Consider the following 27,107-nt stretch of genomic DNA (forward strand, 5'->3'; position numbering starts at 1 on the left):
GTGTATTTTATATTTAAGTGTATTTTGTATATAAGTATTTTGAATATAAGAGTATTTTGTGTATAAGTGTATTTTGAATATAAGAGTATTTTGTGTATAAGTGTATTTTGTATATAAGAGTATTTTGTATATAAGTGTATTTTGTATATAAGTGTATTTTGAATATAAGTGTATTTTGTATATAAGAGTATTTTATATTTAAGTGTATTTTGTATATAAGTGTATTTTGAATATAAGTGTGTTTTGTATATAAGTGTATTTTATATTTAAGTGTATTTTGTATATAAGTGTATTTTGAATATAAGAGTATTTTGTATATAAGAGTATTTTGTATATAAGAGTATTTTGTATATAAGTGTATTTTGTATATAAGAGTATTTTGTGTATAAGTGTATTTTATATATAAGTGTATTTTGAATATAAGTGTAATTTATATAAGTGTATTTTATATATATATGTGTATTTTGAATATAAGAGTATTTTGTATATAAGTGTATTTTGTATATAAGTGTATTTTATATATGTGTATTTTATATATAAAAGTGTATTTTGAATATAAGCGTATTTTGTATATAAGTGTATTTTATATTTAAGTGTATTTTGTATATAAGTATTTTGAATATAAGAGTATTTTGTGTATAAGTGTATTTTGAATATAAGAGTATTTTGTGTATAAGTGTATTTTGTATATAAGAGTATTTTGTATATAAGTGTATTTTGTATATAAGTGTATTTTGAATATAAGTGTGTTTTGTATATAAGTGTATTTTATATTTAAGTGTATTTTGTATATAAGTGTATTTTGAATATAAGTGTATTTTGTATATAAGAGTATTTTATATTTAAGTGTATTTTGTATATAAGTGTATTTTGAATATAAGTGTATTTTGTATATAAGTGTATTTTGAATATAAGCGTATTTTGTATATAAGTGTATTTTATATTTAAGTGTATTTTGTATATAAGTATTTTGAATATAAGAGTATTTTGTGTATAAGTGTATTTTGAATATAAGAGTATTTTGTGTATAAGTGTATTTTGTATATAAGAGTATTTTGTATATAAGTGTATTTTGTATATAAGTGTATTTTGAATATAAGTGTATTTTGTATATAAGAGTATTTTATATTTAAGTGTATTTTGTATATAAGTGTATTTTGAATATAAGTGTGTTTTGTATATAAGTGTATTTTATATTTAAGTGTATTTTGTATATAAGTGTATTTTGAATATAAGTGTATTTTGTATATAAGTGTATTTTATATTTAAGTGTATTTTGTATATAAGTATTTTGAATATAAGTGTATTTTGTATATAAGAGTATTTTGTATATAAGAGTATTTTGTATATAAGTGTATTTTGAATATAAGTGTATTTTGTATATAAGAGTATTTTATATTTAAGTGTATTTTGTATATAAGTGTATTTTGAATATAAGTGTGTTTTGTATATAAGTGTATTTTATATTTAAGTGTATTTTGTATATAAGTATTTTGAATATAAGAGTATTTTGTGTATAAGTGTATTTTTGAATATAAGAGTATTTTGTGTATAAGTGTATTTTGTATATAAGAGTATTTTGTATATAAGTGTATTTTGTATATAAGTGTATTTTGAATATAAGTGTATTTTGTATATAAGAGTATTTTATATTTAAGTGTATTTTGTATATAAGTGTATTTTGAATATAAGTGTGTTTTGTATATAAGTGTATTTTATATTTAAGTGTATTTTGTATATAAGTGTATTTTGAATATAAGTGTATTTTGTATATAAGTGTATTTTATATTTAAGTGTATTTTGTATATAAGTATTTTGAATATAAGTGTATTTTGTATATAAGAGTATTTTGTATATAAGTGTATTTTGTATATAAGTGTATTTTGAATATAAGTGTGTTTTGTATATAAGTGTATTTTATATTTAAGTGTATTTTGTATATAAGTGTATTTTGAATATAAGTGTATTTTGTATATAAGAGTATTTTGTATATAAGAGTATTTTGTTGTGATATATTCTCAGTTGACTTTTGTTTGTGTACTTTTATTTTGAAATTCCTGTTAAGTTCCTGTTACCTAGTCTTGTGATATCCTGTTTTCCCTTGTTCATGTGCCTGGTTTTCATTGGTTCATTGTTTTATTACTTTGATTCAGTTCTATTTTGTCATTGGTTTTAGTTAACTGTCTTGTTATCTTGTTTTAGAGTTCTTTTTGTTCATTGGCCTTGGTTACCCATGTCTTGTGTATTTAAACCATCATGTTTGCCTTTGTCTGTTGTCAGGTATTGTATGTATAACCTTGTTGTTTTGCCAAAGTTTAGTCAAGCCAGATTGCATGTTACTTAGTTGTGTCCAGTGGGGATGAGCATCCCCGTGACAGAGTGTGCATCAGCAGGATGCAGTTTCAATCTCTCCCCCTTAGATCGGGACATTCACACAACTGATAGAAGAGGCGCTGACTGCACAGAGAAATGCCAGTTTCGGAGTTTGTAGTTATTTACATGATCTGAACTGTAATAAAGCTATAACGCATTAAAAAAAACTGCTTTAAAGATTTAACGCTGGGGTATATCCTTTAAAGACCTCCGGCTCCACTTATTCCGCAATGAGTGCTTCTGAATGGACTTTTTTGCTATTTTTGTATAATTCTCTTGTACTTTGGGAGCTACATCACCTGAAGCTGTTTTGAAAGTTTAGATTGCATCTGGACGGTGATCTGTGTAACTCAGTGCAAGCTGCTCTCATCATTCTCATCTAATCATCATTACGGTTTAATGTGATCTCATGTTACTTTAAATGAGATACATTTTTGTTGTCGATAATTTTGACTAATCGCTTCAGCCCTAATCTACATCCAAATTAGGATGTAGATTTTCCATCCTCCAATACCATGTTTAAATCATTCTCCCATAACATCTTGAGAGAAGTTGAAGCTCCATCCCTCAGACTCTGAATTAGCAGGGAGTAATACACTGATGCCTCATGACCTTTTCCAAAAGCAGTAATCACCTCTCCCAGAGTATCTGCTGCTTTAGGGGGTGTGTGCTACTCCCAAAAACAATACAGAGCATGTGGTGCAGCTGTAAATACCTAAATAACTGAGATCTGTGAATCCCAAAATGTTGAACCATATTTGTCAATCGGCCTATGTAACTTATTGAAATGTAATCTGGTACGTTTACCATTCCAAATGAAGGACTTCACTATGCTATCAAATTGCCTGAAAAAAGGGAGGGGGACATCTACAAGGACAGATTTTAGCAGGTGAATTTTGGAATACAATTAATTTTAATAACATTAACCTTCCCAATCATCGATAAATGTAATGAAGCCCACCTGTCCACAGTGAGGCAAAATTACATAACAGAACATACTTTGTAAAACAAACCCAGCCAATAGGCAGAATAAACACAAAGAACATGTAGATTCATTCACAAAACTGTATCGAAGCTGTGTTCCTCCACAAAAAAACTCCAGCCTCTAGCAGAACCAGCACTCACAAAAAACAAACAAACAAACAAACAAAAAAGTTTCCTTGGACAGTCAAACAAATGTTCAGTGAGCCGGCTGTTCATGAATGCAGCAGATGACCTAAACCTTCCAATGTCCTGCAAAAAGCACTCCACAAAACAAACTCTAGCCAATAGGAGGCATGCAACGTTGCTGGCAAGGACAATGATGAAGACATAAAGATTTACATTTACATTTTTACATTTGGCAGATGCTTTTATCCAAAGCGACTTAAAGTGCACTTATTACAGGGACAATCCCCCCGGAGCAACCTGGATTAAGTGCCTTGCTCAAGGACACAATGGTGGTGGCTGTGGGGATCGAACCAGCAACCTTCTGATTACCAGTTATGTCCTTTAGCCCACTATGCTACCACCACTCCATACACTCCATAAAGACAAAACAAAACCATGAATGACTAGACTAGACTTGACATAAACGAAACATGACTAGACTAAAACTTGACTATGACTTGACCAAAACAACAGTGTTACATTAACAATACTCCACAATGGAAAATGGCAACATGAGGGCTTAAACACATGACATGGGGGAACATAACCCAATGAACAAACAGAACTCTAAACAAGATAATTAAACAACAAACCAATGAAAACAAGACACATGAACAGGGACTAAACTTTTCAAAATAAAAGACATGGAATCAAGACATGAACAAAAACACATCTAAACATGACAAGGCATAAGCACAAAGAACGAGCAGATTCATCCACAACTGTCCCAAAGGAGTTTTATTCCACAAATCAAATGCTAGCCGCTAGGCGGAACAAGCACAAAAAGAAACAAGAAAGGCACCCAGCTTCCTCGGACGTTCAAGTGTATGTTCAGCAAGACAAGTTCACTTGGAGGCACGTGAGAAACACACCATGACTTCCTCAGTCCATTGATTTTATTAAAGACATTGCTTGTTGTGGGCATGTAAATATTTTGTGGCCATCTTTAGTATCTATTCTCAATTTGGCCAGAAACATCAGTGGGAAAGAGATACTCTGTTGAAGCAAGAATTTCTTGAAGGATTGTTACTACACAAAACAAACTCCAGCAACTAGGCGGAACCAATACAAAAAGAAACAAAATGGTGCCCATCTTCCTCAGACGACTGTGTATGTTCAGAAGTTCAAGCTCACTTGGGGGCCACATGAAAAACTCCAAATGGCTTACTCACCCCATTGTCTCTATGAAAGACAATGCTTGCTGTGGGCATGTAAATATTAGTAACTTCTCAATTTGGTCGGGATCATAAGTGCAAATGCAATCTTCCATTGATGTAAGAGTTTCTTGCATTCCTTGAATCGATCACATTTCTCTCTTGTCGAATTCGCAAAGTCTGGGAACAAGAAAATGCTGTGTTTTTTCAAAGAAAGCCTTCCTTTGCTCCTCGCCTCACGTAAAATGATATCTTTATTGGATGATCTCAGAAATTTGGCCAGAATTTATCTCCCCCAGCAGATCTCCGAACCGGCACTCTGTGAGCTCGCTCGATTTCCAGCTAATGGCCTGTTATGTCCAGCAAACTTGGGAAGAGCTCCTCTAGGAATTTCACCATATCTTGACCTTATTCATGCTCAGGAATTCCAGTAATTCGGACGTTGTTTCGCCAATTATGATTCTCAAAGTCTCCCAGCTTATCATAAATGCGCTGCAAATCTGCTTTGGACACTAGTGGATTAGCAGCTAATTCCCTCTCCGATGACTCCAGATAATCGATCCGTTTCCCGACATCCCCCATTCTTGTAACCAATTCAGAGAATTTTGCCTCCATCACCTTAAATGATCGACGTATTACCGCAAGATCCTACAGGTCCACTACGACCTTCGCCAGCATTACAAACATGCTGGACAGTTGCTGCTGGATTTCCTGCCGCACAGTCCAAATTGAGTTCCTGGTCTGCAGGCCTGTCTGGGGTATCAGCTTGAGTAGGTAGGTGTCTTTCTATCTCCAGAGCTTGAGGATTTTTAATTCTTTGACATGTTAACTTCAAAGAACAGATATGTAGAAGGGTGTATCGAATCTCACTGGTTTATGACATAAAAATAATTAAAAACTAGCAAAGTGTGTAGAGCTGTGAATTCACACGTCCGACTCTCACATGGTGCCACGTGACTCCCCCCAAATAAATTATTAAAAAAGTTGTACAATAGGCTAAACTGAAAATCAGGTCAACGTAGTATCTCAAAATAATACCACTGTTGTTTCTATCTCATAAAGTTAAGGTGAAGATATCTGAAGTGAGACAAAAATCCCCATTTGTGGTGAGCATCAAAGTAGGATTTTACTTTGGGCCCCATATGCTCAGAAACGGCCTTGGATTAATGCCTTTATTGATTTAAAAAAGTATGGCAGCAAATTGTACACTAAGTGTCATTATTATTAACAGCAGGTGACATTATTATCATATCCACCTTTTTCCAATGTCACGTGCTGCTTATTGAGAAATATGGGCATTACTTCTGTTGTCAAGTAAATACAGATGTTGTTACAATGTACATCCATTCATTTTTTCGTTGCGGTGTTGGGATTTTGAGGAGAGTGTGTATGATTTCATATGGACATACATCAGTCACTATACCAGCGTGCTACTGAATGATGTGCTGTTTCTCCCAGATGCAGTTGACATTTAATCTTAGCACAAACGCAACATTTCAAGCAAAATGATCCATTGTTTTTAGTGGAGAACCTGTGTTAGTTCAGCTTCAGATGTGTGTGCTTGTCATCTTGCCACCTGATATCAGCAGGGGCGTAGCACCAAATTTTGGGCCCTGGGTACAAACCATCTTGCTGGGCCCCCGTACCAAATATGTATGTATAGAAAACTGACTTCTAAGGGGCCCCCCCTGCCTCGGGCCCTGGGTACTCGGTACCCTTTACCCCCCCAGTCCGACGCCCCTGGCAGACAGACACACTGAGAATGAGTCGTGAAGTTCTCATTCTTGGGTATGTAATCGCTTTTTCAAGTTGTCCGATGGGACGGGTATTTTCTTTTAAATCCGCACACAAGTTTAAACTTTTGTTCGGCGGGTGATTGACTGGTGAGAGGTGGTGCTTCGCTGCCGTCCGGGACATATCAGGACGGCGTTTTAAAACCTCAAATGCGATGTTGTTTTTGACTACTTCTATATGTGTTTTTGTGATTCAATCACAAAAAGTTTTACATCCCGTTTACAACTATATTTATTGCTGTCCATTTGCGATCGGATCGTCTTATTACCAGCAGTAAACAGTGTCTAAAATGACTGCAGCCAGAGCTATGCAAAGCTATAGAACGATTTCCAGTGGAAGTCACACCCAAATTCGTTTCTCCAGTGAGACACCCAGGAAAAAGGTGGATAGGCTACATTCCGCTACTGCCATTCCAGATGAGTTTAACCAGAGATTATTTTGCAGAGATGGGCCACTTATTGAAAGTAATGTGAGATGAATGTAGAAAGAAAGTCTTACAGTTAAAAGAGCCAATCACCTTTTAGATACACACATCACCTGTCAATGAGCTCTAGAAAACGCATGAACATTAGCTATACAATATTTCTTTTTGCATAATATGAGGAAAGAAGCACAATTTAAGACACCAGAATTGTCAGATTTTATTGTTGATTTGAAATATGTTTTTGATTGTAATCTTGACCAACCGTTTAGGAGATTTTGGTCTTCCTCTATTCAAGTAGATAGGAGCTGCACTGGCATGACTGGAAATAGCCTCCCGAGAGCGTTCCAAAGACGCATGACAGTGTACTGACTTGCTAGAAATACTTGAATTAAACATTAGCTAATTACTGGATAATTCAAAGCACACATGGTGAACCTTAAACTTTTAAACTCAGAGAGCAAACCTTTAGATTTCATACTTCTACCAGGTAAATATTTTTAAATTATATTTTATTTGTTACGCACGCTCTTTAAGATGCGCGTGCCCGAGGGTTCTGACACCAGCCGTGACGTCATCGGATGCTATGGCAGCAGATTATGTTACACACATCCGGATTGGCGCCAGACTCCCGATCGCGTTTGTTTTTAACACAGCTTTATCTCTGACGTGCTGAAATCATACGTACAGTAATGAATGATTCTGTCAGTAATGTGATATCTGTGTGAGATTGTCGGCTCGTGATGGCGGATGACAGCGAGTGGGTGCTCGAGAGCATCGCGGGTTATCTGAGCAGCCCAGACTGGATCATCCCACTCACACACTTCATGGAAAACAACTGCTCAGGTACACAAACTACACAATATAACAACATTATATTAATACTATCATCCCACTCACACGCTTCATGGACAACAACTGCTCAGGTACACAAACTACACAATATAACAACATTATATTAATACTATCATCCCACTCACACGCTTCATGGACAACAACTGCTCAGGTACACAAACTACACAATATAACAACATTATATTAATACTATCATCCCACTCTCACGCTTCATGGACAACAACTGCTCAGGTACACAAACTACACAATATAACAACATTATATTAATACTATCATCCCACTCACACGCTTCATGGACAACAACTGCTCAGGTACACAAACTACACAATATAACAACATTATATTAATACTATCATCCCACTCTCACGCTTCATGGACAACAACTGCTCAGGTACACAAACTACACAATATAACAACATTATATTAATACTATCATCCCACTGTCACGCTTCATGGACAACAACTGCTCAGGTACACAAACTACACAATATAACAACATTATATTAATACTATCATCCCACTCTCACGCTTCATGGACAACAACTGCTCGGGTATAAACAAAACCATCATTAATGTAATAATAGCAACAGGCTAACTTATAATGCAGGAGTTCAGCTCTGTAAATGTTCATTTACTCATGGTATAATACATTTACATTTATTTCCATTTGATAGTTTAAATGATTATGACTGAATAACAGATTTGCAATGCTGCAAGTGTTGTAATGTTTTAAAATGCTTAAAGTTTATAAATGCTCAAGTTAAAGATTATTTATATATGAATGTTTAATGTGGTTTCAGTGTTTGATGATGAAGATGAGAATAAACTGACCTACACTGAGATTCATCAACAATACAAACAGCTGGTGAGATCTGAAAGTTTTCAGTTTTAATTGAATTCAGTTGAACAAGAGTGTTGTTTTCTAACAGTTGTTTTGAATGTTGAGGTGGAGCAGTTACTGGAGAACCACATGCAGGAGGTGGGCATTAATGAACAGCAGTTTGTGCATGCCTGCTCGTCTTTTACAAAGACTAAAAGTTTACAGGTAAGACCTTGTGCTCTGTGTGTATGTGTGTCTGACCCTGAACAATCCAGATCCACGGGAATGGTTGTTTTTAATTTGTTTATTGAAACATAGAAACATATTTGCAGTCTTCCTGTGTTGATATGTCATGAAATCATGCAGTCGTGTCTCTGGGAGTGTGTGAACGTCACTGCTGGGTTACTGATGGGTTTTAGAGCGGTTTAGATACTCTTGCTCTTAGATTATTGTGCCGTACATTGGCTCACTTATTATTAGAGCAGGTATTTCGATGTGGATCATGTTTGTTTTGTTTTTGCCTGCATCAGATATAACTGTGTGTTTCGGAACACAGATCTCCTTCATGTTTACACTGATCAGATATCAGGCTCGTTAAAAGCCAACTGATCATGTTATGTTAATCTGCACACACAGCAGGACATCACAATCTACAATTTAATCTACTCATCAATCATCATAGTCATCATAACCACTGACACATCAAAACACTCATCACCTGTCTTTCTTGTTTAATATCAATCCATGACCTACTCAAAAAAAAACATTCAGATTTCAGACTGAACGACAAAGAAAATCATTTCAGTTTCTGTGTTGAGACAGTCAGAGTCAGTGTGACACAGTTGACAGATTAGTTAACTAGGTTAGTGAGACAGAGGACAGGCCAGTTCAGATGGGAGATTTACCTGGACTGCTGACAGTCTTTAATGCTCACAGACCTAGAAACCCAACGCTGATACAGCAAAGTCAACGGCCTATATATATACAAATATATATATTAGGGATGCACCGATCCCATACTGAAGCTTTTAGACGGATCGAGTATCGGTCAGACGAGCCCGATCCAAATCCAATACTGTGTGTTAGTCATGTTCGTTACAGTCAAGCTCCAAAAGTGATATCATAGAACAATAAAAACACCATTAAAGTAGTTCATATGACTCGTGCATTTTATTCAAAGCCATTTGAAGACGTGCGATAGCTCTATGATCAAATCACTTTATTGTCACACTACTGTGTACACAAGTGCAACAGTAGGTGAAAGTCTTGTGTGCAGTTCCGAATAACATAGCGGTACCAATTACAATAAACAACATATTTACACAACACAATTTACATAACAAATGTACACATACTTACACAACACAATATACAATGTACAGTAAACAATACACACAATATAGAATACACATACAATAAAAATAAGGGTAAGGGTATATAAAATATATATACAGTAGTTGAATTGGGGAGAATATATTTGACAGTCCAGTGTGTGATACAAGATGATAATTAATAAAGTGCAGTGCTGATTGTTGATCGTGAGAGATCAAGTGTTCAAAAGTCTGATTGCTTGGGGGAAGAAGCTATCATGTAGTCGGCTGGTGCGGGTCCTGATGCTGCGATACCGCCTGCCTGATGGTAGCAGTGAGAGCAGCCCATGACTCGGGTGGCTGGAGTCTCTGATGATCCTCCAAGCATTTTTCACACACCGCCTGTTATAGATGTCCTGGAGGGAGGGAAGCTCGCCTCCGATGATGTTTCTGGCAGTTCGCACCACCCGTACCTGGTATTGTCGTACCAGGCGGTGATGCAGCCAGTCAGGATGCTCTCTACAGTGCTGGTGTAGAACCGTGTGAGGATGTGGTGGTTCATTCCAAACTTCCTCAGCCATCTCAGGAAGAAGAGGCGCTGGTGAGCCTTCTTCACAACGATCCAGCTGCACATCCAGCTGTTTAAGCCCAGAGCCCGGAGTTTCTCATCAAGCTTGGAGGGCACTATGGTGTTGAATGCTGAGCTGTAGTCTACAAACAGCATTCTCACATATGTGGTAGGCAAGCTGCAATGGGTCCAAAGAGGTGGGCAGAACAGAGCAGATGTAATCTCTGATTAACCTCTCAAAGCATTTGATAATGATGGGGGTCAGAGCAACAGGACGCCAGTCATTTAAGCAAGTGATTTTGGCTGGCTTCGGTACAGGCACAATGGTTGATGTTTTAAAGCATGTGGGGACTACAGACAGGGAGAGGGACAGGTTGAAAATGTCCGTAAAAACACCAGCCAGTTGGTTTGCGTACCTTCTGATGACGTGGCCCGGAATGCCGTCTGGACCCGCGGCTTTACGGATGTTCACCCGTTGGAAGGAACGGGTTACATCCGTAACAGAGATGGAGAGTGAACCATCCTCTGTAGTGTCGGCCGCGAATACTCTCTCCGCAAGGGCAGTGTTGTTGTCCTTAAAACGAGCATAAAATGTATTAAACTCATCCGGGAGAGAGGCAGCGGTGTTCATGGTGGAGTTTTTATTTTGTTTGTAGTCCCTGATGATGTTAATTCCCTGCCACATACTTCTAGAGTCTGTGGTGTTGAACTGTCCTTCAATTTTGTGCCTGTACTGGCGTTTGGATAGAGTTACGGAGGGCATAACTGGCTTGTTTATGCTCCTCCGTGTTCGCATGATCAAAACAGTCTTGTAGCATAGAGTCTGATTGGTCCGACCAGCACTGGATCGTTCTGAGAGTGGGTGCTTCCCGTTTCAGTTTTTGCCTGTAAGCGGGCAGAAGCAGAACGGAAGAGTGGTCCGATTTGCCAAATGGTTGGCGGGGGAGGGATTTGTAGCCATCCCGGAAAGGAGAATAGCAGTGGTCCTAGACCCGGCCTCCTCGTGTGTTGAAGCTGATGTGTTGGTGGTATTTTGGTGCTATTGTTTTAAAATTGGCTTTGTTAAAGTCCCTTGTAACAATGAACGCAGCCTCAGGGTGCGTGGTTTCCTGCTCACTTATACTCCCATACAGTTCCTTGAGTGCCCGGTCTGTGTCGGCTTGTGGGGGGATGTACACAGCTGTGATAATGACCGCTGTGAATTCCCTCGGTAGCCAGAATGGTCAACACAGAAGCATGAGATATTCCAGATCAGGAGAGCAGAAAGACTTGATAAAATGTACGTTCCTCTGATCACACCATGATTTGTTAATCATAAAATATACACCACCACCTCTGCTTTTACCTGAGAGGTCTTTCACTCTGTCCGCTCGGTGCACGGAGAACCCTGCGGTTTCGACGACCGAGTCTGGAATCTCCGCAGCCAGCCAGGTTTCTGTAAGGCATATAACGCAGCAATCCCTCGTCTCTCGTTGGAAAGAGATCCGCGCTCTCAGCTCGCAGAGCTTGTTGTCCAGAGACTGAACATTTGCAAGTAGAATACTGGGTAGCGGGGGTCGATTTGCGTGACGTCTTACTCTGATGAAAACATCTGAAAGGGCTCCGCTGGCGTGTTTGTTAACAGCGGGTCGGCGTTGAGGAATTTGAAGTCCGGTTTTTCGGTGTGTAATTGCCGAACCAATGTCCAAAAGGGTTTGTCTGTCGTACACAATAAGGCAGACAACATCCAAGACAAAACAAACAATAAACTGCCGGCAACGCAGCAGCCATACTCTGCGCCATCTTTGAGCTATGAATCACAAAAGCTGTGTTTAATAAGTAAATATATAAAATGCACGCACAGCTCCAGTGTGTCAGTGAATGGCACTGCTCTGTTTACACACACATTCTCTGTGCACACACACGCACAGAGAATCCATAGTCATTTCCAGGACAGCAGGGACACACAGTGACACGCAGCGAATGTGGCAGGGCATCCAGGCCATCACAAACTACAGGACAACATCAGTTGCTTGTGACAAAGATGCCTCCCTCCCAGATGTGCTTAATGACTTCTAAGCTTGGTTTGAGGCGCAGAACAACGTGGTGGCGAGAAGACCACCCCTCCTCCCAACGACCAGGTGCTCTGTCTTACCACGGCTGATGTGAAGAGTCAACCCACGGAAGGCTGCTGGACCAGACAACATTCCTGGTAGAGTGGTTAGAGGATGTGCACACCAGCTGGCAGTTGTTCTTACCGACATCTTCAACATCTCTCTGAACAGCTCCATCGTTCCAACATGCTTCAAGGCCACCACCATCGTCCCCATGCCAAAGAAGTCTTCAGTGTCCTGCCTCAATGACTACCATCCCGTCGCACTCACACCCATTATCATGAAGTGCTTTGAGAGGCTCGTCATGAGGCCCTTTAAGACCCAGCTGCCCCCCTCACTAGACCCACTGCAGTTCACGTATCGTCACAACCGTTCAACAGACGACGCCATTGCCACCACCCTCCATCTGGCCCTCACCAACCTAGATAAAAAGGACACATACGTTCAAATGCTGTTCATAGACTTCAGCTCAACATTCAACACAATAATTCCTCAGCATCTGATTGGAAAGCTGAACCTGCTGGGCCTGGACACCTCCCTCTGCAACTGGATCCTGGACTTCCTGACTGGGAGACCTCAGTCAGTCCGGATGGGGAACAGCATCTCCACCACCACACTGAGCACTGGGCCCCCCAGGGCTGTGTGCTCAGTCCACTGCTGTTCACTCTGCTGACTCACGACTGTGCAACAATGCACAGCTCGAACCACATCATTAAGTTCGCCGATGACGCAACCGTGGTGGGTCTCATCAGCAAGAACGACGAGTCAGCATACAGAGAGGAGGTGCAGCGGCTAACGGACTGGTGTAGAGCCAACAACCTGTCTCTGAATGTGGATAAAAAAAAAGAGATGGTTGTTGACTTTAGGAGAGCACAAAGTGAATGCTCTACGCTGAACATCGACGGCTCCACTGTGGAGATCCTGAAGAGCACCAAATTCCTTGGTGTTCACCTGGCGGAGAACCTCACCTGGTCCCTCAACACCAGCTCTATTACCAAGAAAGCCCAGCAGCATCTCCACTTTCTTCGAAGGCTGAGAAAAGCACATCTCCCACCACCCATCCTCACTACATTCTATAGAGGGACTATTGAGAGCATCCCGAGCAGCTGCATCACTGCCTGGTTTGGGACTTACAACGTTTCGGACCGTAAAGCCTTGGAGAGGATAGTGAGGGGACAGCTGATAAGATCATCGGGGTCTCTCTTCCCTCCATCAAAGACATTTACACCCCACACACCCCTCACACAAACTCTTCACACTCCTGCCGTCTGACAAGAGGTACCGAAGCATTCGGGCCCTCACGGCCAGACTGTGTAACAGCTTGTTCCCCCAAGCCATCAGACTCCTCAATACTCGGAGACTGGACTGACACACACACACACACACACACACACATATGTTGTGTTTCCATGTTTTATGGGGACTTTCCATAGACATAATGGTTTTTATACTGTACAAACTTTATATTCTATCCCCTAAACCTAACCCTCACAGAAAACATTCAGCATTTTTACATTTTCAAAAAACATAATTTAGTATGATTTATAAGCTGTTTTCCTCATGGGGACCGACAAAATGTCCCCACAAGGTCAAAAATTTCGGGTTTTACTATCCTTATGGGGACATTTGGTACCCACAAAGTGATGAATACACGCTCACACACACACACACACACACGTGTCCTGAGTTGCACTTTAATTATTGTCACTTTATACCTGGCTGCTACCTCAATAACTGCTATGTGCATAGAACACCATCTCATAGTATGTTATGTTTACATTTAGCATTTTTAGAAACTGCTAAATGTAACAGCTGCACTGTCTCTCACTGTGCCTATTTTCCTGTTAATTTTTTTTATTTTATTGTACTGTCCCGTACGTTTTGCACATGTTTGCACATGCACTTTATATAGGTATGTTATTTAGTCTGTGTAGTCTCATGTGGTTCTGTGTTTGTCCTATGTTGTTTTATGTAGCACCATGGTCCTGAAGGAACGTTGTCTCGTTTCGCAGTGCACTATACTAACTGTATATGGTTGAACGACAATAAAAACCTCTTGACTTTGTAAGCCCGTGTATCGGTCCAATGGCGGTCTCCAATAATACGGGTGAAGGTCTCCGCGTGTTACTGTCTTTCTTGTTACGCAACACAACAATATTAAATGAAATACATTTTCTCTTATGTATTACCTCGTTATTTCATCTGACTCCATAAATGAAAAGGTTTTTGATAATATCGGAGCATCATTAAAAGTGAGCGAACGTTTGATTATTCTTTTAACTCCTTTAATTATATTTTACCCGTTTAGATTAAGAAACTATGTCGCTTTGAGGTCCTCGCGTGTTTTTCTCTCCACCGTGGGTCTCACGATCACAAGCGGCCAGTATTGGATCATCAAACAGAGGTAATTGCTATATACCTGAGATCGGTCACGTTCACGTATACACAATCAAAGATACTTCAGTATAGCCCCATGGAATTGCACACACTTGAATGTAACTTAACGTTTTCTTCAGTAGAGGTCACGGCCACTATTACAGATGTAAGTTGACCAACATAACTTCTCTTGTAATAGCTTTGGATTGGCCATGCGTGGTTTCCCACGTACACTTATCTGGAGAAACATCAAATTAAAACAGGTAAGACACCCAAATTTAGATTGGTCAAGCAGTGTTTGCTGTTCTAAACGGAAATTCCCTTTTTGTCTTTGCAAACCAAGTACACTTGAATCGATGCCAAATATTAGTCGTCACTAATCTGATGCAGACTTGCGGTAACATACAAATCGTTTAATCTGTTTGGGAAACACAATGTCAGAGTCAGTCAGAATCAAATCAAATGTTGACAATTTATTGACCAGGTAACATAATCAATTCATAAATTCCAATTAGACAGTGATAAGTCAAAGTTAGACATTTTATCAAAACATTAGAAATTCGAATTGCAATCACCTGATATAAATTACACACAGTAAACTGTGTGGGCTCCTCTGACTACAGAGAACCCTGAGCAATGTGTCACACCTCCTTAAATACCCAAACCATGGACAAAGGGGATTTTGGGAGTGGTTAGGTTTGGAAGTTCTGGGGACATACCTCCAGAATTATAAAGCATTTGGCAAAGACCTTATAACTTTGTTGTCATTAAGTTTACAAACCTGGGAATAAGAGCACTATACCAGACACACTGAGACATTTTAAATGATACCAAACATGTTACACTAGTTACATTATTTGATACATCACATATTATATTTTGTTGCATGTAGATGAGGAGAGGAGGAGGGGGGAAGGAGGGGGGGCAGATGTTTGTGCCTAAATTGGCTTGAGGTTAGATAGAGGTCAGATATGAGATTTGTGTTTTATTGTCCTTGCTCAGTAGGATGTGTTGACTCAGGTGAAGATGTTCTTCTGTGTGAGAGTTTTTATGACTTGGTTCTCGCAGAGTTCTTTTACTTTTACGACCTCTTGATGTCAGCCTTACAGTTTGACTCACTAACAGCGGTGTGCAATATTTGAGAGCTACTCACGAACAACATCTCAGATGTAGATTCTCAATAGTTCGATTCACTTATAATATGCATTTAAAACAGAACCGGAGGAGCATTTCACCAGAATTTGAATAAGAAGCGAATTAAACTACTGTTTAAACTTGCCTACAAACAGACACATAAAGGACTTCCTGGAGACTTCAGAATGTGAAAATAAAAGCATGAGGGGTTAAAAGTTAAAGGTGCACGATTGAGATATATTACTATTATAATATATTATTAGTATTATTATTGGTTTACAAATGATAATAATATTTAAGTTGAATGGATTCCAAAAAGTAACTGTGGACTGATGTCTTACAACTAAATAGAACAAAAAAGAGATCTGAATCCTTTGAAGTCCAGAAACAAGAGATAATAAAATGGCTTCTTTTCTACTGATGAATTACTGTTAATTTTGCTGCTCCATTATCCAGTGTACTAGTTAATAATGAAGTGTTTCTTAATAATCTAACATTTATATGGAAATAATGTGTAGTTACAGCTTTGTGTTCTTTAAAGGGGTCATGACATGGGTTTTTTTATTGTATTATTATGTTCACTTAGGTGCAATTATAGTATTAATATATTTTTTTTTAAGAAAAACTTTTAAAATCTAGTGATTTATGACCTTTTCCCACCCTGTTTCTCATCCTCTGATTCAAACAGTCTGTTTTGTGGGCGTTTTCCATTTAAGACTTCAGTGTTAACGCCCACTGTTATGATTGGCTAACGTCAGTGCCTATGTATCAATTATTGACGCCCCCAGCCAGAACAATATGCAAGTAAACTAAGTAAAAACACTGTGATTATTCATAATGAATGAAATTGCGCTTTAAAAAGTAGTTTAAAGTTTAAAATAGATTACTTACAGTTTGCGTCGTCTTTGTTCCCAAAATAGTCGGCACGGACTTATCTTTGAGCAACAGTTTTCTGGCAAAGCCAGCATCATATTGAGATTTGTTCTCAAAACAGTCATCCTTAAAATGTACAGAACAAACGCTTAAGTTAACACTGCCGTGACTGGGACGTCCGCAAAAAATAAACTGCATCCATTTTTCCCTGACGTCTGGATCTTTCTGCAGCTTATTCAGAGGTTTTGTTTGACCACAGCCAGGAACAGCACATCTGTGTGGCATCGTAATTTTCCTGTGCACAAGTAGTCTCTGTCAGAGCTCGCTGTCCATCGACTGAACACTTGTGAGGCGACGGCGATACTGAAATGAGCGTAGTTGTCTTGGCGCTTAAAGCGTAGTTATCTTGTGCTGGAGGCGGTCATATGCAAACGCTGGTACGTCACTTCTAACCATGAATCCAGAACGAGCTGTATTTTGAGCTTGATTAAATAAATGATTCGTTTAGAATGGGGAGGACGTCTTAAAATATTAAACTTGCAGGACGTTTTAATGATACAAAGACCTCTTATATACCAAAAGATCAAGGCAAATTTGGTTTCTCACGTCATGACCCCTTTAAAGAGTATTAAAAGAGTACTCCAAATTAGTTCCACACAATAATGTAAAGATATTCTAAACTGATTATGCTAAAAACATCACTGGTATCGGTTGATACTGAGATTTCCGTTATCAGAATCGGTAGAGAAAAAGTGGTTTCTGTGTATCCCTAATATATATGTAAAGTGGGGTCCAAAAGTGTAAGCTCACTATGAAATTGAGATTTTATTTTTCATTTAAACCTGTAAATTAGCAAAGTGTTATGATAAAAGAATAAATGTGTGTAAAATGTAAATGTGTGTTTCTATATCACTAATAAAATAAGTACATTTGAGGTCCATTTGTGTTGCATAGTTTTGATGGCTTAACAATTGTTCTAAAATGCATAAAATAGTATTAACAATGAATAGTTGTGTCAAAACCATTGATTGTTAGTGCATGCTATCTCTAGGGAGGCACTGATCTGATACTTGGATTGGTATTGGCTCTGATACTGATGTTTTTAGACTGATCAGGCAACAGAACCAAATCTGATACTGTGTGTTAGTCATGCTCGATACTGTCATCTGTATGATATCCATCAAGGCTGCATGATAGATTGAAATAAGACTGAGATCATGAAATGGCCTTGCAAGAATTACTAGTAACTTGCCGCCAAAGGCTGCGTATAAAGTTCTTCATTCAGCACTTCAAACAGCGCTGTGTGAGCGAGTGGCTCCCTGGCAGGAGTAAGTGGAACACGCAGAGTAGAGCAGCAATATAAGATGATGTTTATCATATTATAATTCAAATGGAAAAGTTTGTCAAAATGGCCCCTTCCCAAATGCTGGCTATAAATGCAGTAGCATGAAACAAGTCACAGAGTAAAGCAATAGTCAGTGATCTATCTAAATAATCATGGTAAAGAACGATAGCGGAAGGTTTCATTCTTTCATAGATGTGTATTGCCGTTCAAAAGTTTGGGGTCACCTGACCCTAATGTTTCTGATTATCTTATAGGGATAGTTCACCCAAAAATGAAAATTCCCTCATTATTAAGTCATGCACATGATATCCTAGGTGTGTTTGGCTTACTTTCTTCAGCAGAACACATTTGAAGCTTAATAGAAAAATATCACAGCTCAGTAGGTCCTTAAAATCAAGTGGATGGAGATTTCTCTTTTGAAGCCCCAATAATCACAGACAGTCATCATAAACATCATCCATACGACTCCAGCAGTTCAATTAATGTTGTCTAATGCGACACGATGGCTTTTGGTATGAAACCGATAAATATTTAAGTACTTTGTTTAACTCCTAAATCATCACTTCTGGTAACAAGGGGTATGTGTGTGTGGTGTAATCACATTGGCATGTTAGGGTTAACCATAACCATAACAGCCGGAAGAGCAGTGCTGTTCACAAGTGAGGAGGAACGCTCTACAGAAGCTTGGTTGGTTTTGGTTTAGCTCTGTATTTATCTGTTTCTTTACTTACAATGGTGCGTTTGTGTGCTTATCCTGGATATCTCAACCAAGAGGAGAAAGTGAGATTATGTCTGTATCATGGCAATGTGAATACGTCACATGAGAGACTGCTTGAAATCCACCCTGGAAAAGTTGGATTATACTTAAAAAGTACTTAAATATTTATCTTTTCTTGCACCAAAAGTGATCGTGATGCTTTAGAAGACATTCATTTGACAGCTGGAGTCATATGGATGATGTTTATGCTGATTTTTTGGGCTTCAAAAGAGAAATCTCCATCCACTTGCATTTTATGGACCTACTGAGCTGTGATATTTTTCTATTTGTCTTTCTATTTGTCTTGTGTTCTGTTGAAGAAAGTAAGTCAAACACACCTAGTATATCATGTGCATGACTTAATAATGAGAGAATTTTCATTTTTGAGTGAACTATCCCTTTAAAAAGCTGAAGGCGTATGCTTAAATGTTTGAAATTAGTTTTGTAGACAATAATATAATTGTGCTACCATATTAAATTATTTCATTATAAAACTAAAAGTTCATTTAATAAAAGTTTTTGAAATTGATGGACTAAATAATAAAGAAAAGCAGCCAATAAGTGCCCTGTATAGATGGGAACTCCTTCAATTCTGTTTAAAAAGCATCCCAGGGTGATACCTCAAGAAGTTGCTTGAGAAAATGTCAAGAGTACATGTCTGCAAATTCTAGGCAAAGGGTGACTACTGTGAAGATGCTAAAATATAACACAGTTTTTATTTATTTTGGATTTTGTTTAGTCACAACATAATTCCCATAGTTTCATATCTGTTATTCCATAGTTTTGATGACTTTATTATTATTCTAAAATGTGAAGAAAAAGAAATAAATAATAAAGAATGAGTAAGTGACCCTAAACCTTTGACACTGATAGTGTACTTATGATTTAATATGAAGTCTCTAATGGTGATGTCTGTTATTTAAACATTATGGGTTTAAATAAAGAAGTGAGACCATTTGTTACTTAACGTCAATAAAATTAGCTTTGTACTGAAAATATCAACTCATTTCAACATAGATTGTTTGAGTGATATAAACTTAACCTCTAAAACATTAAAGACATGATATGCTATGACAAAGTACTCACTAAAATCAGTTGGGTTAAAAATGACCCAACACATAGCCCAATGGTGGGTTGATATAGCACCGACACATTGTTGGGTTATTAAATAACTAATTTGTTGGGTTTTATTTTTTGGGGGGCCAAAATGTGGCTTTAACCATCCTAGTAGAGCAATTATTATTATTATTATTATTATTATTATTATTGCTGTGTAAATAAATTATTATGCACAAGTTACAAATATCTTGAAAATGCTTTATTTCCAGTAAATTAAAAGTTGCAAACATTTTCTTTAAGTAAATGGTTGCAATTTTGTTAGAATTTTACTTCCTTTTTATAATTAAGTTACTTACAATCATGTTTCAATTTGCAAGAACCACCACAAATAAATACGTAATAAATAAGTAGGCAATGGTGTAACGTTGCTGGCAAGGATGAAGATGATGACGATGGAGTGCCGAACCCAAGTGCAGTTTATTAAACAAAAGTGAGATCCAAAAACCCTAACTAGAAACATGAACATGACTAAACTAGACTTGACACAAACAAAACATGACTTGACTAAATCTTGTCTTGTCTTGTCTTGGCTTAACTTGACTTGACTTAAACGACACAACAAAGTTACATTAACAATACTCCACAAAGGACAATGGCAAACACATTACATTGGGCTAAAATACATTGACATGGGTAACAAGTTAACAAGACCACCAATGAAAATACATGACTGAAAACAATATAACAAGACAATGAAACATGAACCAATAACAAGACAATAACCTTATACAAAGCAACTAATGAGAAAAAAACACATGAAACATGGTGGGAACAGAATAATCACATGACTAGAGGAAATGAACAAATTTCAAAATTAAGGACCTGAAGACATGAACAGGCAAAATAAAAGACACAAAAAACAGGAACCAACAGAATAAACACGACATATCCCGTCCTCAACGGGGCGGCTCCCGACGCCCCAACACATGAACCAAAACAGAATAAACATGACTTAAGTCCAGTGTTCTGTAGGGAGCTGGGGGGTCGTGAGGCGTGGCGAGATAGGGCATGGGATCAAGGCGGAGTCCGGGGGCATGAGAGGCTCGAGGGGTGGAGCCAAGGTAGAGTAGGAGGGATGGAGGTGGTCATGGACCGGTGAGCAGAGGTTTGCTTGTGACATGACATGGAGCAGTCTGGGGTTCGACTGAAACATTGCGTGGAGACACTGAAGCTTGGTTGTGACATGGCAGGGAGTAGACTGAGTTTTGGCTGTGACATGGCCTGGAGCTGACTTTGGTGTGGCGTTGACATGGTCTTGAGCAGACTCTGGCGTAGCCAGGCACCTTCCTGCAATGGTAAAAGAACACCATCAAAATGTTGCTGCTTTTTGGCATTAAAAATCACAATAAAAGTGATAACTGTCGGGAATTCAGGGGTGCAGAACTATCTGAAAAATGGCTTCTGATTAGGCTATCACCCAATGTCGTGTAGATGCTGGCTATTGTAATACAGTGTGTTATACAGGGGTCGGCAACCTATAGCACGCGTGCCAATGGGGTAATCATTGGCACGATGACAGCACCTGCATTCCAATCTACTGTACATCTTGATATAATCCTTCCTCGTGATTACGCAGCATGTTTTCATCAGCTGAATGGGAAGCTAAACACTATTAAAGTGTGATGAAACTCGCGCTGCGTGTGCAAGCCATTCGCGCATCACAATCCAGCAGCACTTCTTTTTCGATTAATCGCGCAAGTTAATGCCCCCACTTTGCTTCAGTCAGAATGCGTGGATGACAGCCTACATTCCGTGTTTCATTTGTTTCTTTTTCATTTCAGAACAACACGTCATGTAATAAGGAAAACACCACTATTAATCATTCATCGGCACAGCCATTGACTAGGAAAATAAAAAATGGCACTCCATGTCAAAGGTTGCCGATCCCTGGTGTAATATCTTGTTGAGTCCAATTTTTGTATTATGTAATTTAGTGCCTTGCTGATATAACTTTCTAGATAAAGTGTTTCATATTTCCGCTTTGAAGTATTTTAATGTTACGCTGTAAAAAATTACAATATACTTTTCTTTCAGTTGATGGAAAAACTGCCGTGTCTGCAACACCAGATAATGAGTCTTAAAGCCGAGGCGTCTTACAATTTCTTCACGCGTTGGCCAAATATATATGAAATAGTATGTAGGATTTCCAAAAAAAGTGTCGGGACGTACACAGAAAGTGAGGGGGTGCATCCCAATTAATAGTTTCTATGTCACAGTTTAAAATAGACTGGCTTTATAGCATGTTGGTAGCCAAGTGAGCAGCAAATCAGCAGATACAAAATTAAGGGGAAATTATTTAATTAATCAGCTATTATTGTATGTTGATAAAGAAATGAAAGGCGTTCATATAACGTGATATTATTAACTTACCTTTGTATCTTCTGTTGACAGTGGCACTGGTCGACCATGAAATTTAAAATGTCCTCGCGAGACCAGTTTTAACCCAACTGGGTGCGTTCTTATAGAAACAACCCAATAAACGTTAGGAATAACCCAACAGAACGACCCAATATGTTTAACCCAGCTATTGGGTAAAATAAATATCTCAACGTTTTTTGGAGTGTATGTGTGCATATTATTTTTCAGATAATTTCTCATCTTTCTGGAAAATGATTATTCAATGTCAACAAAGTGAAAATAAATAGTCCTTTACAGGGACTAAAAACGGTCCAAGGAACAAAAGTTTTAGCAGAACGTAACCGGAACAAAGTGATTTTCAATTGTTCCGGAGTTAAAACATTATTTTTAAATGCTGATAACTGGTTATAACTGGATCATTTTTGTTCCGATAATTTATTCATGAAACTAAAGGCCAAAATATTTATCACAGTAAATGTTTGGAACTACATCACTTCATGTTGCCTAAAATAATGAAAAATGTTCTTTGATCCTAAAGAAAACTGCTGCGTCACACATTTCTTTGCCTAATTGCCCGTTGTGGATGTAGCGTTCTGTGAACAAACACCTGTAGAACTATGTATAATTACTACATATACATGCACTGCTAATCCAGATACAAGGAAAACTTTATTAGAGGTAAAAAGTACATTTCTCAGTTGTTTCCAAGTCTTCAGTGAATTATTGTTAGATATGGTGCATTAACACAGATTTAATGCTGCTGGGGTTTGACTGTAAATAAAATTATACTTAACTGTTAATTAACTGCTTGTTTTAATTTCTATGCCGATAAATCCACCACACAGGAAACATTAATTGCTTATTTTGGTAAGGAAAGTGGCTTATTTTGGGCTTGTTTTTCCAGAACTTACAGAATGATCATTAAAATTCTGTGCATATTTTTTTTTCACAGCTGTTTTTCGATTATATTCTTTGCTTGTGCCATCTTTTACCACTCACTCCAGTGGAAATATTGTGTAAAATGAGAAAAAATATTTGAAAATGTTTATTAGTTTTTTATATAGTTATATTATGCAATGTTTTGAAATGCATATAATTATTTAAGCTTGTTAACATAGTAAAAGTCATTTAATTGTGTTTGAAGTGATGTCACACCACAGGACGAAATGAGACACTGTATGAAGATTTATGGTGAAATTTATTGAATACTTTTGTAACAAACAAATTCATTTGCATCTCTATTTGAACATTAATGAAAATGCAACACATCAGTACAATCTTATTACTTAGTGTATGAATTTGAACTAAAAACAGACATACTGAATAATTAACATTTTGAAGGCGTCAAATCAGACCCAGTCATAAAGTCCATTCAGTCCATTTCTATTTTTAACTTAAAAGACTAAACAAATATCTTGTTTCTCAGGAGAAAGTCATTAAAATCATGCTAAAATAATTAAAAGCATGTTAAAATCATCAATTCAGCTCTTTGAACAAAGATTCCAGTGAACAAGAGAAATTTGACATTCTGGAGTTGTCACTAACAAAAGATCAGACCATAAACATGACAAGCTGTTAGAGCCAATATCAAAAAAAAAAAAAAAAAAAGGATGTAGAAATTATTTCATAGGAGAAATGGCAAACTTATGTGTTGAACATGAGCCAGTCCATGTGTTTAACTTCGCAACTCGACCATGGGGCTCAGGCTCTGAAATCTTACCAATTATGTCACTCCGCGAGTAGTAAATGGTATCTTCTTTGTCAGGCCACTGGAAGGCATTCTTGTTTCCATGTTGAACCATACAGTTCGCCTGTATTTCCTATCCCTGAATATTCAACACTTGGCCCACATATCGCTTCTCATCATATTTTACTATGATGAACTTTCCCACTTCAAACACTTGGTCTTGGTCACTTTCAACATCTTCATCCAAGAAGGACTGGGTAGGGATAGGGTTAATCTCTTGAGCTGGACTGTCACCAGCCATTGTGACTTTTGTAACCTTGAAGCAGCCACACACTTGGGTAGCTGCAGAAGCAACTTACTGCCCTATGAAACACCTCCCTGGTGTTGTGGAGAAAATCTGGTGTGTACCTAGTATGCCTTTCACAGCAAGGAGCACAAGAGGGAGCAGTTTGTCAAAGTCTTCTATTTCCTTTCCTATCTTCAAGTCAAAGAGGGCCTCTGCAGTTTGCAGGTCAGCCCCCCTTTGGACAGCCTGATCTGCCATACGCTTCACACAAGCTCCAACCCCATCAGGAGCTCCTTTTCCGTGGCCCCGTTCACTGTAATTCCATGTGAGACACTGGAACCCCCAGGTAAATGGTAGCGTACTCATTAGGAAACAGTTTGCCTTGTTGCGATACTGTGTCACAGGACCATCACTGATGAGGTGGAGTGACTCAAACTGTGTGTCATGCTGCATTTGGAGGTCTTCAATGACTGGCTGTAAGTGAGCCCATACAGCACGCTCATCATGCCTCAGAGATTTTGAGATGGTTGCAAAGCTCTGAATGTCCGTTTTGGTGTAGGCAACCACTGTATGTATGGTTACTTGGTTTCTATTTCCACCAAAGTGGAAAGATTGAATTTCTGTGTTCAGTGTTTCTGTGTTCAGTTTGCATCCATCATTTTCAGAGAAATCAACGTGCAACACCAAATCATTTTCTTGCAATTTCTCCTTTATCTCCCTCATTTTGGCTGATTGGTGCATCCAATTGAATTGATGGGAATTGATGGGATGCAATTGACTCCAGGTCACGCTGGAAGGTCTGTGCCAGCTTTCCCAGCGTTCCCTCAACCCCTTTTTAACCCAGTTCAGTGAACACCTTTTCCCCTACAGTCACCTTCACCCGCTCTGACTGCTCCCACCTAGCTGAATTCATCAGGATTGTGTATTATATATAATATTTACAATATTTGTTTAATATATATATATATATATATATATATATATATATATATATATATATATATATATAGAGAGACAGATAAATATTTATATTTATGTTTAATATTGCAAACATAAAAGAAGAGAATCTAGCTAGACATCTGACTTAATTATGTCACACCACAGGACTCTTTCACCTTTGCTGCCATTTTGAGTCATTGCTAATTAAGTCTGACCTTGGGCATTACAGTAACTGAATAAGTTCATTGTTTTAGACCTGAATATGATTATTTTTTTTAAATATTTTTCTTTTTTCTCGAACTAGATCAGTCACACCACAGGACTATCAAAAATGGACACGTTCATGGTCTGACAGAAATGACTTTAAGAGATTAACACTCACCTTTTAACCTCCTTAGGACATACAAACATCTGGGGGAATTCCTGGTAGGGAGCTTGACTAAAGGACCACTATGGCTGTCCATGTAACTGCCAGTACAAAAATCTAATATCCAATGTCACGCTACAGGACAGCATTTGTGTTTCAAAACTAAATGTACTGTAAATATTATTTTAGTACTTTTTAGCATTTTGAAAACTTAAGTTAATTAAATAAATACATACAAAATAATGCCAAGGCATTTATTAGCTGCTCCAAACATATCTGCTTTATTTTACTAATATTTACATTTGATGAGTAATCAATGTTACAGTCACACCGCAGGACATTTTGCTATTCACCTTGAAATATGAACAACACCAAATACATTTTACGTCCCAAAATCATAATATTGAAATAAAATGATGTTCTATGCCCCACTGGCATGTGGTGTTTTAGTTGAGAAATGCAGTTCAGTAAACATTTAGACTTAATTACAGAAAAAACATGCTTCACGTCATCTGCCCAATTGTAAAATATGTCTGTTGAAAATATTGTTTTAGGAATGGTGTAACCCTCAAGTGAGGTGGATAAATAAATAAATCCATTATAGCACTATAATACTGTACATGTAAGTGAACAATTAAAAAAATTATTGTTACTTAAACTACATTTTTCCATGGTATGCTTGACATTGTGTAATCCATCAGCTGGAGTGAAATGCAAGAATTCCTTGAATGTCACTGTGCAAGCATCGAGCTACCACAGGCACCTGTCCTTTTTGCTGTTGTCTTTAATTTTAAATGCTTTTAAATATCCTAAAGAAATGGTTCAGGCAAAAAAAATAAAAAAATAAAAATTCTGTCATCATTTGGCACCCTCTTCCAAATCGACAACCTTTTCCCCCTGGAACACAAAATAAAATCATTTAGAATATTCATGCTGCTTGTTTCAAAACAACAAATGAATAATGCTTCTAAGGTACTGTCATTCATAAAAGTACACATATTACTCATGTCCTGTACAATCCAAGTATTCTGAAGCCATATAATAGCTTTGAGGAACAAGACCCAAATTTCATTAGATTTTCACTGATAATACTCCATGCTTTGCTGAGACCATTGGTTCTCCTGCATCAGACTATTTGTCTGCTTGAGTCAGGTCTGGGTGTTCACGGTCTAGCGGATGTTGTGGTGCCAAAGACGCAACCCGTTTTGGTGCTCCTCTCTAGAATTGTGCCTTTTCTGATTATCACTATTGCATTTTTGAGCAATCAGGACCCAGTTGGCTGCTCTTTGCACTTTATTTTGCACTTCCTTGAGGAAAAAGTTTATACGC

General features: G+C 37.9%; 1 protein-coding gene across 2 annotated transcripts in view; it reads left to right on the forward strand.

Annotated features, from left to right (window-relative positions):
- Window positions 1-7,473: 7,473 nt before the first annotated feature.
- The window catches only part of cfap36 (cilia and flagella associated protein 36), a 76,207-nt gene continuing 56,573 nt past the window's right edge, over window positions 7,474-27,107 (forward strand). Inside the window, exons 1-3 of one of the 2 annotated variants that reach the window (XM_052089669.1) lie at window positions 7,474-7,737; window positions 8,547-8,611; window positions 8,693-8,791. In XM_052089669.1, the coding sequence (XP_051945629.1) occupies window positions 7,635-7,737; window positions 8,547-8,611; window positions 8,693-8,791 (267 nt within the window). In that variant the 5' untranslated portion in view covers window positions 7,474-7,634. The remainder of the gene's footprint in view (window positions 7,738-8,546; window positions 8,612-8,692; window positions 8,792-27,107) is intronic. The other variant, XM_052089670.1, reaches the window with a different exon arrangement.

The sequence above is a fragment of the Xyrauchen texanus genome, chromosome 24 (assembly GCF_025860055.1).
Source record: "Xyrauchen texanus isolate HMW12.3.18 chromosome 24, RBS_HiC_50CHRs, whole genome shotgun sequence".
NCBI lineage: Eukaryota > Metazoa > Chordata > Actinopteri > Cypriniformes > Catostomidae > Xyrauchen > Xyrauchen texanus.